The sequence below is a fragment of the Dermacentor andersoni genome, chromosome 2, assembly GCF_023375885.2.
Source record: "Dermacentor andersoni chromosome 2, qqDerAnde1_hic_scaffold, whole genome shotgun sequence".
NCBI lineage: Eukaryota > Metazoa > Arthropoda > Arachnida > Ixodida > Ixodidae > Dermacentor > Dermacentor andersoni.
In genome coordinates, this window is record NC_092815.1 from 71,133,873 (window position 1) to 71,147,286 (window position 13,414).

General features: G+C 52.9%; 1 protein-coding gene across 6 annotated transcripts in view; it reads left to right on the top strand.

Annotated features, from left to right (window-relative positions):
- Egfr (epidermal growth factor receptor) overlaps window positions 1-13,414 on the top strand; it is a 216,855-nt gene that overhangs the window by 175,964 nt on the left and 27,477 nt on the right. For 3 of the 6 annotated variants that reach the window (XM_050188824.2, XM_050188829.2, XM_050188827.3), the window contains exons 2-5: window positions 10,510-10,634; window positions 10,858-11,641; window positions 12,488-12,611; window positions 12,762-12,929. In XM_050188824.2, the coding sequence (XP_050044781.1) occupies window positions 10,510-10,634; window positions 10,858-11,641; window positions 12,488-12,611; window positions 12,762-12,929 (1,201 nt within the window). Of the gene's footprint in view, window positions 1-9,234; window positions 10,108-10,509; window positions 10,635-10,857; window positions 11,642-12,487; window positions 12,612-12,761; window positions 12,930-13,414 lie in introns of those variants that run through there. The other 3 variants (XM_050188825.3, XM_050188828.3, XM_050188826.3) reach the window with 2 other exon arrangements.

A 13,414-nucleotide genomic window follows, 5' to 3' on the forward strand; every position in this document is an offset into this window, starting at 1 on the left:
CAGAGAATTCCTGGCCGCCGCTAGCTCACGGGTGCCCGTCGGCGTCTCCACAATTGCGCCGTGGCCCTCGCGGGCATTCTTCTCTTACCTCACTCCGCGACGGCGTTCGGTGCCGCCAGGCAGGGTCACGGCGAGGGGAAGAGATGCGGCGACTGAGGGAGGTTAGGCTTCAAGGAGGAAGGCTTAGAAACGCAATAAGCGAAGTGTCTGGCCTGCCCTGCCACAGGAGGACACGCAGTATGGAGAAGCGAGGAAGCCGGCCAGCGGTTGGTGCGCGACTGCCTCGAGAAGAGAGAGAGAAAAGGAAAGAAAAGAAAACCGAGACGAGGGAACCAAACGCAGGGAACCGTCGCCGTTTCGCGAGCGAGGGATTTCAATGCGTCGTCGCCGCGGCTTCTCGGCGGCCCGGGAGACCTTGAAGACCGGGGTGCCGCTGGGGGAGATGCGTTTTTACATTTCTTTATTCGTTTATATTGTTCTTCTCCGCGAAGAGGTCGCGGCGGCGATGGGCGATTACTCACAAAAAAATAAGAGCGCGACGGAAGATAGAGAAAAATGTGTTATTCGCAGCAAACAGCAGAATAAAAGAACGGTACTTATTCAGTCCACCGCATCGGGTCGTACAGGTACGGCCGGTAGGGGTTGTTTATATGGGCGGCGGGCCACGGCTCCTTTTTATGCACCTCCTGTCGTTCATACGCGGCAGCGAGGGAGGCCTCGCATTCAGGAGTCGAAATGCGGGGGACATGACGCTCAGCTAGACCGCTTCACCGGCGGGCGCACCCGTGCGCGGGCTCGGAAAGGGAGAAGGGCTCCGTCTTTCTTTCCCCCAACTGGCCTGGAAAGAGAACCCGGAGGCCAGACTCGGGCCAGACGGCGTGCGGCCCCGACCGGAGCGCAGGTGCCTTTGTTGGTTGCGGGCCAAGGCTGCCGCTGTGGCTCCCACACTTCTCCTTATAGGTGGGGTGGCGAAGGTGGGACAGCCAGTCTCCTCGGGCGTCGTATGCGCCCGATGCGCTCTTTTCTTTCTACCGCGAGTGAAGAACGGGCGGTGGCTCCCTTTCTCCTTCCGCCTTGGCTCCTAGCATAACGTGTCAGCGCTTTCTTTTTCTCCCTTGCGAACCCGCACCCATTTGCCCTACATCGTAGGGCTTCGCGGCGGCTTGAAGACTTGATCCAGCTCGGGCACGTTGTCTGTCGTCGTGCGTATACGCCGTTCACGCCTCCTCGTGTATTAACACAGCTAAGAATTAGAAGTGGATATCGATCCGTATAGTACGTTCTTACCGGTTGCCTCTGATCCGTTAGGCGGTTTGCTTTCCGAAAAGGCGGTCGTTAGAAATAAGGCGAAACCTTTCGGCCTAACTTTCTGACTCTTTCGTGTTGCGTGACGCTGTCTTTCGCCGCGATATGCAGAACAGAAGCCTCGTGTTTCCCCGAACCTGTGTGTAGGTTGATTGCTATGAGCTGCTTCCTGGTTGTTCTTGATTTGTCTTGGAAATCGCTAGTGCGATTTGACTTAGTCGTCAGTGAGTGTATGCCAGGAAGCGAGTCGAAACGCGTATTCGACTTCTCTATAACGAGTACCTCGAAGACAGTAGACCGCTTGATCGCAGAAGCGAAACAACGAACTGCTCGACCGTGTCACGCAGAGCCCGCTTCCGGATGTCTGCGAACGAATGCGTTTTTGGTGTGTTAGCGTGAAACGATGAAGTCCTCTACTACACTTGACCGCACAGACAACTTTCTTAGCACACTTAAAGTCGAAAGAGTCGTGTCGCTGCTCGAGGAACAAAACAATCAAAACAACTCGAGTTACTCGCCGAAATCACGCGGTGAATACAAAACTGCACTGTTTGCTGTCATGCCTGACAAACACACAGTCACCCAGTAATCGCGCTGTGTTAGCTATTGGCCTGCCTCTAAGTAGAACTATCACGAGTGCTGTGATCCGTTTCAGTGTTTTCAGTGCAATTGACCGTCTGAAAGACCGAAAGAACCGAGTGCTACCCGAATTAGTGGGCCCAACCCGTCACTATCGCTCCGTTTCAGACTAGCGGTCGCTAGACGCTGCCTTTCTCCATGGACGAACGAATCGCGAGGAATGAACGGCGCACTGCCGATTCTGATTGGCGTGTAAGGATCGTTTGCCCATCTTTCGGCGTCAGTCTATCTGGAATGGAGGAGAGGCCCGCAGGGAGCGATGTCATTGACCGGTGATTCGCGGTACGCGCGCTAAGTCTAAACAAGCACATTTGCCCCGCGATGCCCGCTGCTTTCCTCCCTTAATGGCGTCGGTGATGTTGTTCTTGCGATTGTTGTTATTACGCCCACGGCGCCGGCCGCCTCCCGTCTTATTGAGGGAAATAATAAAAAAGCCAGTACTAGATAAAACGTATGTTCTAGGCGCTCTTTTTGTTCCATCTAGCCAGGCCTTCTCCTACGATGTTTCTTTCTTCACCTGTCTCTCTATTTCTCGCTCTTTGCTGCCTACATCCACAGCAGAAGGCGCGAAGAAGGAAAGGAGAAGCCACGTTACGCGCGGCATCTCGTGAGGTTTTGCGGTTTGTGATGCGATGGCTGGCTTGGGGGAGAAGGCAGGGGGTGAGGGGGGTGGGAGCGACACAATAATGGAGGTTTTCCAATTTCGACCCGCGAAGTGGAGGGGAGGAGGAGCCATACATACTCGGTTGATCGTCTCCTTATGTTGAAAGAGAGCGAAGCTTGTGGTGGGGGGTCGCAGTATGCAACGAGCCTGGAGGGTTGAGAGGAAGAACGATGCGGCAACAAAGAGAATCGTTGGGAGAGGGAAGCGTTCGGCAACCCGAGGACCCGGCGAGAGCGAACCTTCTGGTCGTGGCGTCACCGGAGGAGGGGGATCTTCAGTCAGAGCGCGGCACATGGGCGAGAGTGTCGGGTGCCAGAGGCTTGTAATAATCGACAGCGCGCACCGCGGCACCCTTGCACACCCCGACGGCACTGCAGACGTCGCGACAACGGTGGACGCGGTGCACCGCTTCTATTATATTATATGCGACCTGACGCCACTACGGCCGCAGCTATAACATACCGCCACCATCGGGCCGCGGAATTTTCGATGGGAACTCGAGGGAGCAGAGCGGCGGCGCTTGAAGGCTCCCGCGCTTCACTCCGCGAGATGTTTCTGTGTGTCGTGTTTCGGCGTTTATTCTTGTTTTATTCCCCCGTCGTTGGCCCCCATCCCTGACGCCCGCGGCTTGCGTGGTTCGGGAGGCGTCTCTGGTTTTTCTTGCTGCTGTTTGTTTGTTGTCGTATGCCGTCCGGGCTGCCAGAGGCGTGCATATTTATGGCCGGATTTTTGTCGCCCTCGAGACGGCCTTCCCCCCAATCGGATTAATGGCGTATGCGCCTTACATAATAGACGCGCCGCGGAGGCCCTTCAATCTCCCTTACTTTGGCGTCGCTACGGGATTACGTGTTCGGCGGAGACCAGGTACTTCATGGACATTCCACCAGACACCTGCGAGCAAGCATTCCTTTCCGTCGTTTCTGTGTTTGTTGTTTGACGTGGTGGCGATGATGGTGGCGTTGTGCAATGTTGGGCATCTTATTAGTTTCAAAATTCTCTCGAGACCGTGACTGCGATATTGACCTCCTAAACGGCTGCTTAAATTGTGTGCTTCAGAATTAAGTTTGCGGAATTCATCCGTCGCTGCCGCCGTCTAAACACACTATTGGTTTTGCCGAGGCAGCATGCCCCCCTCCTCCCCTCCTTACCTTTCTCCCTCTCCTGACGCGTGGGCTGCCAACCGCGACAATATATCCTGTTAAACACAACGACCAATCACAGCCGGCTTGACGTGCGTTCGAAAGCGAATTGCCTTGGCGCATTTTCCCACGCATATATATCTCCATCCGCGGATTAAGTCCAGCGCAGCTCACTGTTCCAGTACTTGCGCACTGGGACACACCGAAATAAAAGTCGTCTCATAAATTATCCGGTTTTCTTTAGCGCTCAGAACGCTTCCCCGGGAGCCTCCTTGCGGCCGCCATGTCGCATTCGCATACACGCACTTTTTGTTTCTTCTACGCATATGCGAATGTGACAAGCCGTCAGGCGAGGGCGGCGTGGCAGGAAAACTCTCGCGCGAGATCTCTGCGTTGCTTCTTTCGCTGAGGTTGCGGTGCACTGGCGCTACCGCAGGTGGTTGCGGTGCGTCGCGTCCTTGGACGAAGGGCACGACCGTTGTCGCAGGGTGTGTCTCGCGCCTCTTGTCGTATAGCAACAATGGCTGATCAAGCTTCGCGCGCCGTACCTCGTGAGCCGCGTCTCGCGGTACGAAAACAAAACGCGCGCCTTCGTCCCGCTTCCCTTCGGTAGTGTTAACTTACACCGAAACGTTGGACAGAGAACAGCACAGACGATGCTTCCTTTCTAAGCACTCGCGCGGCGACGTCGAGGCGCGCGGTATTTGTGTGTTGTTTGAGGGGGTTGGTGGCATCGTCCCTGGAACGTGAGCTCGCGCAGTGGATCTGGGAACGACGCCGGCGATACTGGATGCGCGGACGCCGCTGGTGCGCCTGGAGCCGAGCGAACACGTGACGAGACTATGCAGATTGCCCGCGCGCGGAAAAGCCGAGTGCGATCGAACACAATGGACCTGTTCTTGGCACCCGAGCTATTGTTTGGACGGCGTTTTGTTTGGGCGCTGGACCCACGGGCGATGTACACGAAGCAAAAGAGAACGAAGGACGAACCGAGGCGGCGTGATAGCTCGCCAACGAGTATCGTATAGAACTTACGTATCTTCCGCCTACATACCTTCAGGATTGTTTTGACGTGCATATTTAACGATATGCATTCCATAGCGCGATGTCCTCTTATGCTGTGTGGCTCTTCTTTGGAAAGTTACGCTCTATTAGCTTTGTAAACTGTCGTTTCTTTAATTGTTAATTGTAACAGTCCGTGCGCTCATGAATAATTTCCCTTCTCAATCATACTCGAGACAATGACCATAGAATCTCTAGTACCGCTGTAACAGGAAGGAAAAACAAAACAAAAAAAGACATAACGTAACACTCATTAAAGGAACGAAGCGAAAGCCGTAGTTCGCTCCTTCCCCTCTTCTACAATAAACGTTTAGCCCGTGCATTTTGCGTGGCAGCTTCAGCGAACTGTCTTGTTAAAAACGGGAAGCTCGGCAGTAAAAGAAAATGCTTTCGTTAGTGGCCAGGTGTGCCTGCCTTACACATCGTAGTGCGGCCGCGTGCTGTAAAGATATAGCTGGCGTCAGTGTATCTTGCGACCAGCTTTCTCCGAGGAAAAAAGAAAGTAAGAACGCTGACGTTGTAAATGTTTACGGAGCCTCGGTTTTCCGTTTCACGTTCCTCGTAAAACGAGAGGGGTCAATGTTTGTACCTACAGCTCTGCGTCATACATAATTCTTACAACCAAGGTCATGTGGTGTGCTAAGTCTTTTCGCTGGCGTCCGGGCTTTGGTCACAAGATTCTTCACGTGCAGCGGTGCTTTGCCAACCATATATTTGATTTCGCAATTCCGTAAGATACGGATGGTTTTGTCGCGTTGAGAGAATCTCCTACGAAGGAGAGCAGCAAGCAAGCTTGGAAGGTCGGTATTGATTCGTGCTTGAGCCAGTCATCGGTTGCCGCTTTGTACGGTGAAAGCGCGCTTTTGGATCTTTGATAGCCCCACCAGAGTGTGTTCTTTTCTCGTTTCTTTTTTTGCATTGCTTTAGCGTTACGCTGCTGAGCTCGAGGTCGCGGGTTCGATCTCTGCCGCAACGGCTGCGTACCGATGGGGGCGGGAATGAAAGAAGTGTACTGGGTGCACGTTTAAAAACCCCAGATAGTCAGAATTAATCCGAAGTCCCCCCTCCCTCTACGACGTGCCTCATAATCATATCGTAGTTCTGACACGTAAACCCCCGGAATTCATTCATTCATTTATCTTGCGAGTAGTACCGTTAGCACGATATGTATACGAAACTAGCTTGCTTCAATAAATTCCGCCAGTTCAGTAAAGTAGGCGCTTTGTCCGGTCGTCCTGTGTATGTTTTCGGGCTACCTCGAAACAAGTCTTGCAAAAGGCAACATTGATGCTAATGATGCGATGAGCTTTTACTGGGGTTCGGTAACTTCGAGCCGTCAATCTAGGAGGAACTGTATACTGAGCTGGTCCCGAAACCTATTTGCAGAATGTGTATTTTGTATGGCAATCTTCTTCGGCTCTGCTATGCATTCGGTGTCGCTAATAACAGCAGCGTTGGTTGGAAAATATCGTTCATACAGATTGCAGCTGCGCGGGTCAAATCATCATCCATTTTAAAGCGAAAGCTTTACTGGCCGCGAACTTGCGATTTCGCCGTGGCGGTGCTCCGAGGAGGCACATGACGTCACAACGCGCGCCTCGCCGTGGATATTTCTCTCTCTCTCGCTCCCTAGTCACTACTGCGCATGCGCCACTTGTAGCACCGAGACACAGGTGTTCCGCCGCCGTTTGGTATGACGTCACAGCGCATTCCTCGTCGTTGCGCTTGCCTCCGCTCGCTTCGCCAGCTACGTCGCATGCTTGATAACATGTCGGAGGATTGAAAAGGAGAGCGCGCGTGCGCCGCAACCACAGTTGAGGCGGCAGTATGGACGGCGACAATTCTGATAAGGAGGCCTGGAATCGACATCGGAACGAGATGAAGAGGAAACGAATCGCCTAGGAAATAGACGAACAGCGCGCCGAACGACTGGCTAAACGCCGCAACATAGCTAGACAACCAGACTAACCTGGACTTGCAGTCAATATTAACCAAGGCTAACCAGGCTATGCCTTAGCTTTCGCTACGTATATCCTTGCATAGCCGAGCTAAGCCACTGCCATTGTTCTCTCACATTTGTAGATATGTTGTTCGCTGCTGTTTGCGCACTTGTAACTGCACGGTGAACTTTCAAGTGCGCGCGAGCGTTCGCACGCTGCAGTCGTGTTCCCTTCTCAGATTTCCCTTCCCCTAGTGTAAGGTAGCACACTGGGTGCAATCCAGATTAACCTCTTTCTCTTACACTTTCTTCGACACAGAGCGACGTACGACTTTTCACGAAGACGACGTGATTAATTGGCTTTACGATTTCGGTTAGCTTTTCTCATCTGTACACCGTGTGTTCTACCTAGCCGTTGTCAGTGTACGCAGAGATACAGGACGCTTTCGTAGAAAGCTTTAAAGCGCACCGTAAGGTCGCTGAATAATAATAAAGTTTACCGGTGAACCAAATCCCACGGCCCGTATGGAAAAGGACCGGATCTTCGCGCGAGCGTGTTATACGTGCCTGAGATTTCGGACAGGTTGGCGAACCTCGCCACGTCGCGATTCGTCGTCGGCGCATCTAGCGCCGCACACAGGACACCGCATTCTCCGCCCGCGGGCCCCGTGGGGCCGTTTCTCCGGAAGGCTGCCCTGTAAACACGAACGCCAGCCTGTATAGCCGAGGCAAGCGTCGTCGCACGACGTTCGTTTTCCTGCGTTTGATCGAAAGCCTCAGTTCGAGAGGGCGACACGCACACCGAGCGTATGGTAACTGTGCGCCCCGTTCCCTCGCTCTCTTATTCGAATCACGCGACTGCAATGCAGTGCGATGCGACGCGCGCTGTTGCCTGCACTGCAGGACGTGCTCGTCTTTCTGGGTGAGGAAAAGAATAAAAAAAGAGATATTACCGAAGGGAAACAGGGCTTGGAGTTCGCGCATGCATTCCACGCAGAGTGTACGCGACGGCAATGCTTCGAATATGCAGGGAGCGCGCAGGGTCATGAAAGGAAGGGAGATGAAATAAAAGCGGCTCGAGAGAACGAGTGGTGACGGCGGTGGGGGCGGCGATTCTTTTTTTTTTTTTTTTTCGCCGCCTCTCGTCCAACAAAAGGGGTGTTTCGAAAAGAACAGCAAAACGGAGCAACCGTGACCGATGCCGCCGGTGTGTTTAGGTCACGTTTCGCGCCGTCTCTGGTGCCGTGCTCATCTCTCTTTCTCTCTCGTCAGATTGGAAGGAGAGAGAGAGTGTGCGTGTCGGCGGTGAGGAACGTCGGGATATACGATCTGCGAAGGGACGCAAGGGTCACCATTTCGGGTCGGGTCACGCCGCGAATACTTCTGCCGAGAACGCCACCTTGAGGCTTCGTTTTCCTTTTTTTTTTTTTAACGACTATCTGTGATTCAAGTTTATTTAGTTGCTCGACGTTTTTGTTTTCTTTCCCTTTACTTTCCGAGTACATCTTGCGCCACGTGTTTGCGGAGAAATATGTTGGCCTCTTCGGAAAAAAAGTTGCGTACGAAGAGGAGGGAAAGGGGGTGGCAGGGAGAGCCGCAGAAAGCTTGTTTACGGTCGAGCGAACAAATGGCGTGTCACGTTGTCTTTAGCGCGCTCTGCTTATGAAAGCGAGAGTTCCCTGACGTCAGTATACGAATCCATTCTCTATGCATACGGTTTCACTGATCAACGGGGGATACGGAGGCGTGGCTGTGTTGTCCTTATGTTTGCGACGTTTAGAAATCGAGTTCTTGTACTTGGGTTGGGTGTCGGTTACTAATAGATTGTCATTTCAAGTGCGATGATCGATACATTGGTCTTAGGAAATGCGGATTATGCACGAGCTAGTCAGAGGTTGCTTTAGTTTACTCGGTTGCCGCTATGCTCGAAATCTCACGAGTTTGTGAGAGTTCATTTGTGAAAACTTCGCACATACAAGTTATAGTGTTCATGCTGAACTCGCGCAGAACAGGATCATCGTACTTTGATGAAGTACGTCGTCGTCTTGCCTCTCTTATATCCATTCAGTCACGGTTTTTGTGATATTTAGTGTCGTTATTATCGCTTTAAGGAAGTTTTTCTGCCCACGCTTTTCGATAAACGTGCTTCCTCAGCGCTCCCAGTGCTCTTGCAAGAAAGATGCCGCGCTGGCGATAACGGCGACCGAGGCGCGCTTGTTTTCACCGGTACTGGTTGGGTCGCCCGTCTGGCTTAAAGAGTATTTCCTTGAGCCAGCGCGTCCCTTCTCGAGAGGGGCTGCTGGCCGCAGTGCAGACGCAGCTGGCAATGCCTTGTTGAGCCTCCTTCAAGAAAGGCGCCTTCTAGGAGTGCGTGCTCACCTAAGACTGCGATTAGATAAGCCGCCTTATCACGCCGACGGCCCGAGCGCACGGAGCGCCGCGCTGCACCTTTCCGGGCGTCGGCTGGAATTTGTGCCGGCGAACAGACTACACACCAACCACGTTGAGCCATAGGCCGCTCGCGGTTTGCTCGCAGCCGTAGGATTGGCGCGGCGCGCTCTCGCGAGGGGGTGCAAAGTACACGCGCGCGCGCGCAAGTCGGAACACACGCAGACGCGTAACGTAAGACGCCAGAGAAGTCCCTCCCGCGGTCCAGTCCTCGACGGTGTTGGTGGTGGAGCTCTTCTCTCAGGTGTCGGCCGTCGTGTAAACAGTGGTTCTCCGCGCACCGCGTGACCAAATTGCAGATGATGGCGAGACGGCGAAGGATTATGCTCAGCGGCCGACCGAGCGAGCTGGTTCCCTGCTTCGGCCTCCTGACGCGGAGGCCCTCCAGGTCGTAGTGCCACGCTGTTTCTTCCCGGAGGACGCAGGAGCCGGAGGACGTCGCCGCCGGGTCCAACGAGTGGCCGCGCAGCATCCCAATACTCGGCGCTCCCAAGCTAAGCGGAGCAACGGTAGTGATAACGTGCCAACGGTGTGACTCAGCAAACGCGTCTGCTACGGGTATTGCCAGATTATACTCAAGCTCCGAGAAAAACGGTCATCCAGATTGCCCTGGCCTCTGACTCTCGTCCACTCTCTAGTTGTGCGAACGTGCAGTGATTCGCGGCTGTTTTTATTGTACGCAATTTAAAGCGTACTACGCGGCAGCCAGTAGAAGCTGTCAAACAGTTCCTGTTGTGTGACAAAAGTGCTGTTCGCCGAAGGTGATGCGGACGGTAGCTGTCGGCAACGTCGAGTCGCCATGACCGTGAGGACTCAGCTCGTCGTGGTCTTTCTTCTAGTCAGTTTCGGACTTCTGGTGTCTTCTGGTGCCGGTCAGTCCAAAAAGAATGGCCATGTCAAGAAAGGGAAAAGTACGTATTACTGACTGTGGTGGTATTTTTTCCCCTTCGCAGACGTTGCTGCAGCCCGTAGCACTGTGGAGGTTTTCGCATATTCGACTCGCACACTTACTTGCTGTTTTGTGTTACCTCTTCTTTGTTTTTTGATGTCATGCTTTCCAGAGTGGAAATTATTTTGTTTGTTGAGTTTGTATAAGACACCTAGTGACATTCTTCGAGCACAGCGCACTGATCTGAATGATGTGCCAAGGAAGCATGATAACGCAGTTTGCATTTCTTTGCTCTAGGTTAGACGTCTCATGTTATGTATCTATGCGTTCTAGATCATTTGTGTGACGGACGCTTGTTGACTTTGAATGCGTGTTACATTAAATGCATTGGTTGACACCACTCGTTGCTCTTTTCGCTACGCAGTCTGCATCGGCACAAATGGCCGAATGTCGGTTCCATCGAACCGAGAGCATCACTACCAGAACCTCAGGGACCGCTACACAAATTGTACATACGTGGACGGGAACCTGGAGTTGACATGGCTACAGGTGAGAACTCTCCAGTTTTACTTTCACTTCAAACAAGTGTCTATTTAACGGATGAAGTATACTTCAGTAAGCAGAAGTAGATATAAGCTATCCACTAATGCATTGTTGCTGGTCAGCTATGTCGGGAAGGTTGTTTGCAGTCTTGTGCAGCACTGAGCGTCTCGGGTCTATTGCTCGTGCAACAAGCGCTAACCATGGCGCTTGCCCAACGTCTACTGCGCAGAACAAGAGCCTGGACCTGAGCTTCCTGCGCGACATCCGCGAGGTGACGGGCTACGTGCTCATCTCGCACGTGGACGTGCAGCGCATCCTGCTGCCGAGCCTGATGATCATCCGGGGCCGCAGCCTCTTCAAGCTGAACGTGCACGACGAGGAGTTCGCGCTCATCGTGACGCTGTCCAAGATGGAGAACCTCGAGCTGCCGGCGCTGCGCGACATCCTGCGCGGCAACGTGGGCTTCTTCAACAACTACAACCTGTGCCACGTGCGCCACATCCAGTGGGACGAGATCCTGTCCGGCCCGCCGGCGCACATGGTCTACGTGTACAACTTCACGCAGCCCGAGCGCAGCTGCCCGCCGTGCGACGCGTCGTGCCGCGGCGGCCACTGCTGGGGCGAAGGGCCGCACAACTGCCAGAAGTTCTCCAAGGTGAACTGCTCGCCGCAGTGCCACCAGGGCCGCTGCTTCGGGCCGGAGCCGCGGGAGTGCTGCCACCTGTTCTGCGCCGGCGGCTGCGTGGGGCCCAAGCAGAGCGACTGCCTGGCCTGCCAGAACTTCTACGACGACGGCGTGTGCAAGCAGGAGTGCCCGCCCATGATGCGCTACAACCCGAACACCTACTCGTGGGACTACAACCCGGACGGCAAGTACGCGTACGGCGCCACCTGCGTCAAGGACTGCCCCGAGCACCTGCTGCGCGACAACGGCGCCTGCGTGCGCAACTGCCCGCCCAACAAGAAGGCGCAGCAGGGCGAGTGCGTGCCCTGCGACGGACCCTGCCCGAAGAGTGAGTGTCCTCCGCCCAAAGTGCGCGACGTCTGTCCTTATAGAGAGAGAGAGAGAGAGAGACAAAATGAGGGTTTTTAATCGTGTGCACTAGACTGTTTGTTGTTCACTTTGCGGACGTCACTTTCTCGACGCAAGCGGCGATTGTGAGCTAGACCACTAGAATGTGACGTTAGTGTCGTTTTCACATGAGTGACTGGTTGAGTGCAATGGCAGGATGTATAGTATGCGAGTGAGGATAAAAAAATGGGCCTTTCCTCCTCCTCGGCACGAAGGACATATCGTATGGTAGAAAAAAAAAAGAAATGCTCCCAACTTCAAGCAGTATAGCGCAGCAAAGTTTTCGCCAAAGGCTACTAGAGGAGAATACGGCCTCTGATTGAAGTTGCTCATCCAGTCCACGTTCTTTAGTTTAAAAAGCTTTTGCCTTGATGATAGAAAGCTGCCCTTCCAGGAATACGTTTCTCTTGTCACTGAGGTCGCCATTATATTCTGTTTGCATGCTTACCTATATTTAAACGAAAATGCAGTTTCTCCGCAGTCATTGCTAGACTAGGAAGAACGGGCAGTTCTTTAGCCGGTTACACAATCTTCTCGTCTTTCAGCGCTCAATATTATAATGAATGACTGACGAGTTTTGTAAATAGCTGTTCTGGACGAATTTTTTCATGTGTAGCGATGTCGCTGTGAGATTATGTTGTATGCGACTGGTGACGGGCATGCGGCCATGACGTAATGCTTTCTTTCGTGTAGTGTATACGATGCTACAACTCCGCCGTACGTAGCTGTTTCCGACTGAACACAGCGCAGCGCGTGACGGGCGGCTTTCCCGCGTTTCCTCTTGCAGACTGCCAAGGGGTGAGCGTCGTCAACTCAATCAACATCGAGGACTTCCGCGGCTGCACCATAATCGAAGGTTCCCTTACCATCTTGGACTCGACATTCAACGGCTTTCAGGAAGTTTACGCCGAGTACGTGCTTCTTTCTTTCTTTCTTTTTATTTTTTCTTCCTTGTACAAGTGTGGCCGTTCACAAGGCTCTGAGCGTGTGGTGTATCTTGAGAGTTGTCTGGCCATACTCGGTGGAAAAAATCACGGTCCCTTGCGAACTTTTCCTCGCAGTTTCTCGTTCGGTCCGCGCTACGACAAGATGGACCCGAGCAAATTGGAAGTGTTCAGCACGCTGAAGGAAGTCACTGGCTACGTCAACATCCAGGCTTCGCATCCCAACTTCACGTCGCTGTCGTACTTTCGCAATCTAGAAGTCATCGGCGGTCGGACACTAACAGAGTAAGATTTATTGTTTCTTGTTTTTCACTATTATGAACAGTGCAGAAAAAAAAAATGCTCATTTTATATCATGCCGCGTGCGCGGCATTGCTTGGTAAAGAAAACGTTGCATTCATATGTGAGCCTCGGTGATTGGGCTCTTGTGCGCTGTGCGGGCCAAGTCGATCGTACTTGTGCTTCCAGCAGGCACGTAACTGCATAAACGTTAACAAAGAAACCTGCTCTTTGGAAAAAGAACTAATAGCAGATACCACGCTGAGATTTAGGGGACCTCTTAAAAGAATCTATGATGTAGCATGCATGGTGCTAGCAGTCTCCTTAACATGTTCGACAATTCCTATTTAGCGATTTACCGTCGATATTAGTTGAGAGAAGTGCCGCAGATTATCTGTTTACATCATGGTTGCTCTAACCCATGTTACTTCGACATCGAAGACGTAATTTTTGGCTTTACGAGGCAAGTCGTAAAAGAGGGATATAAACGC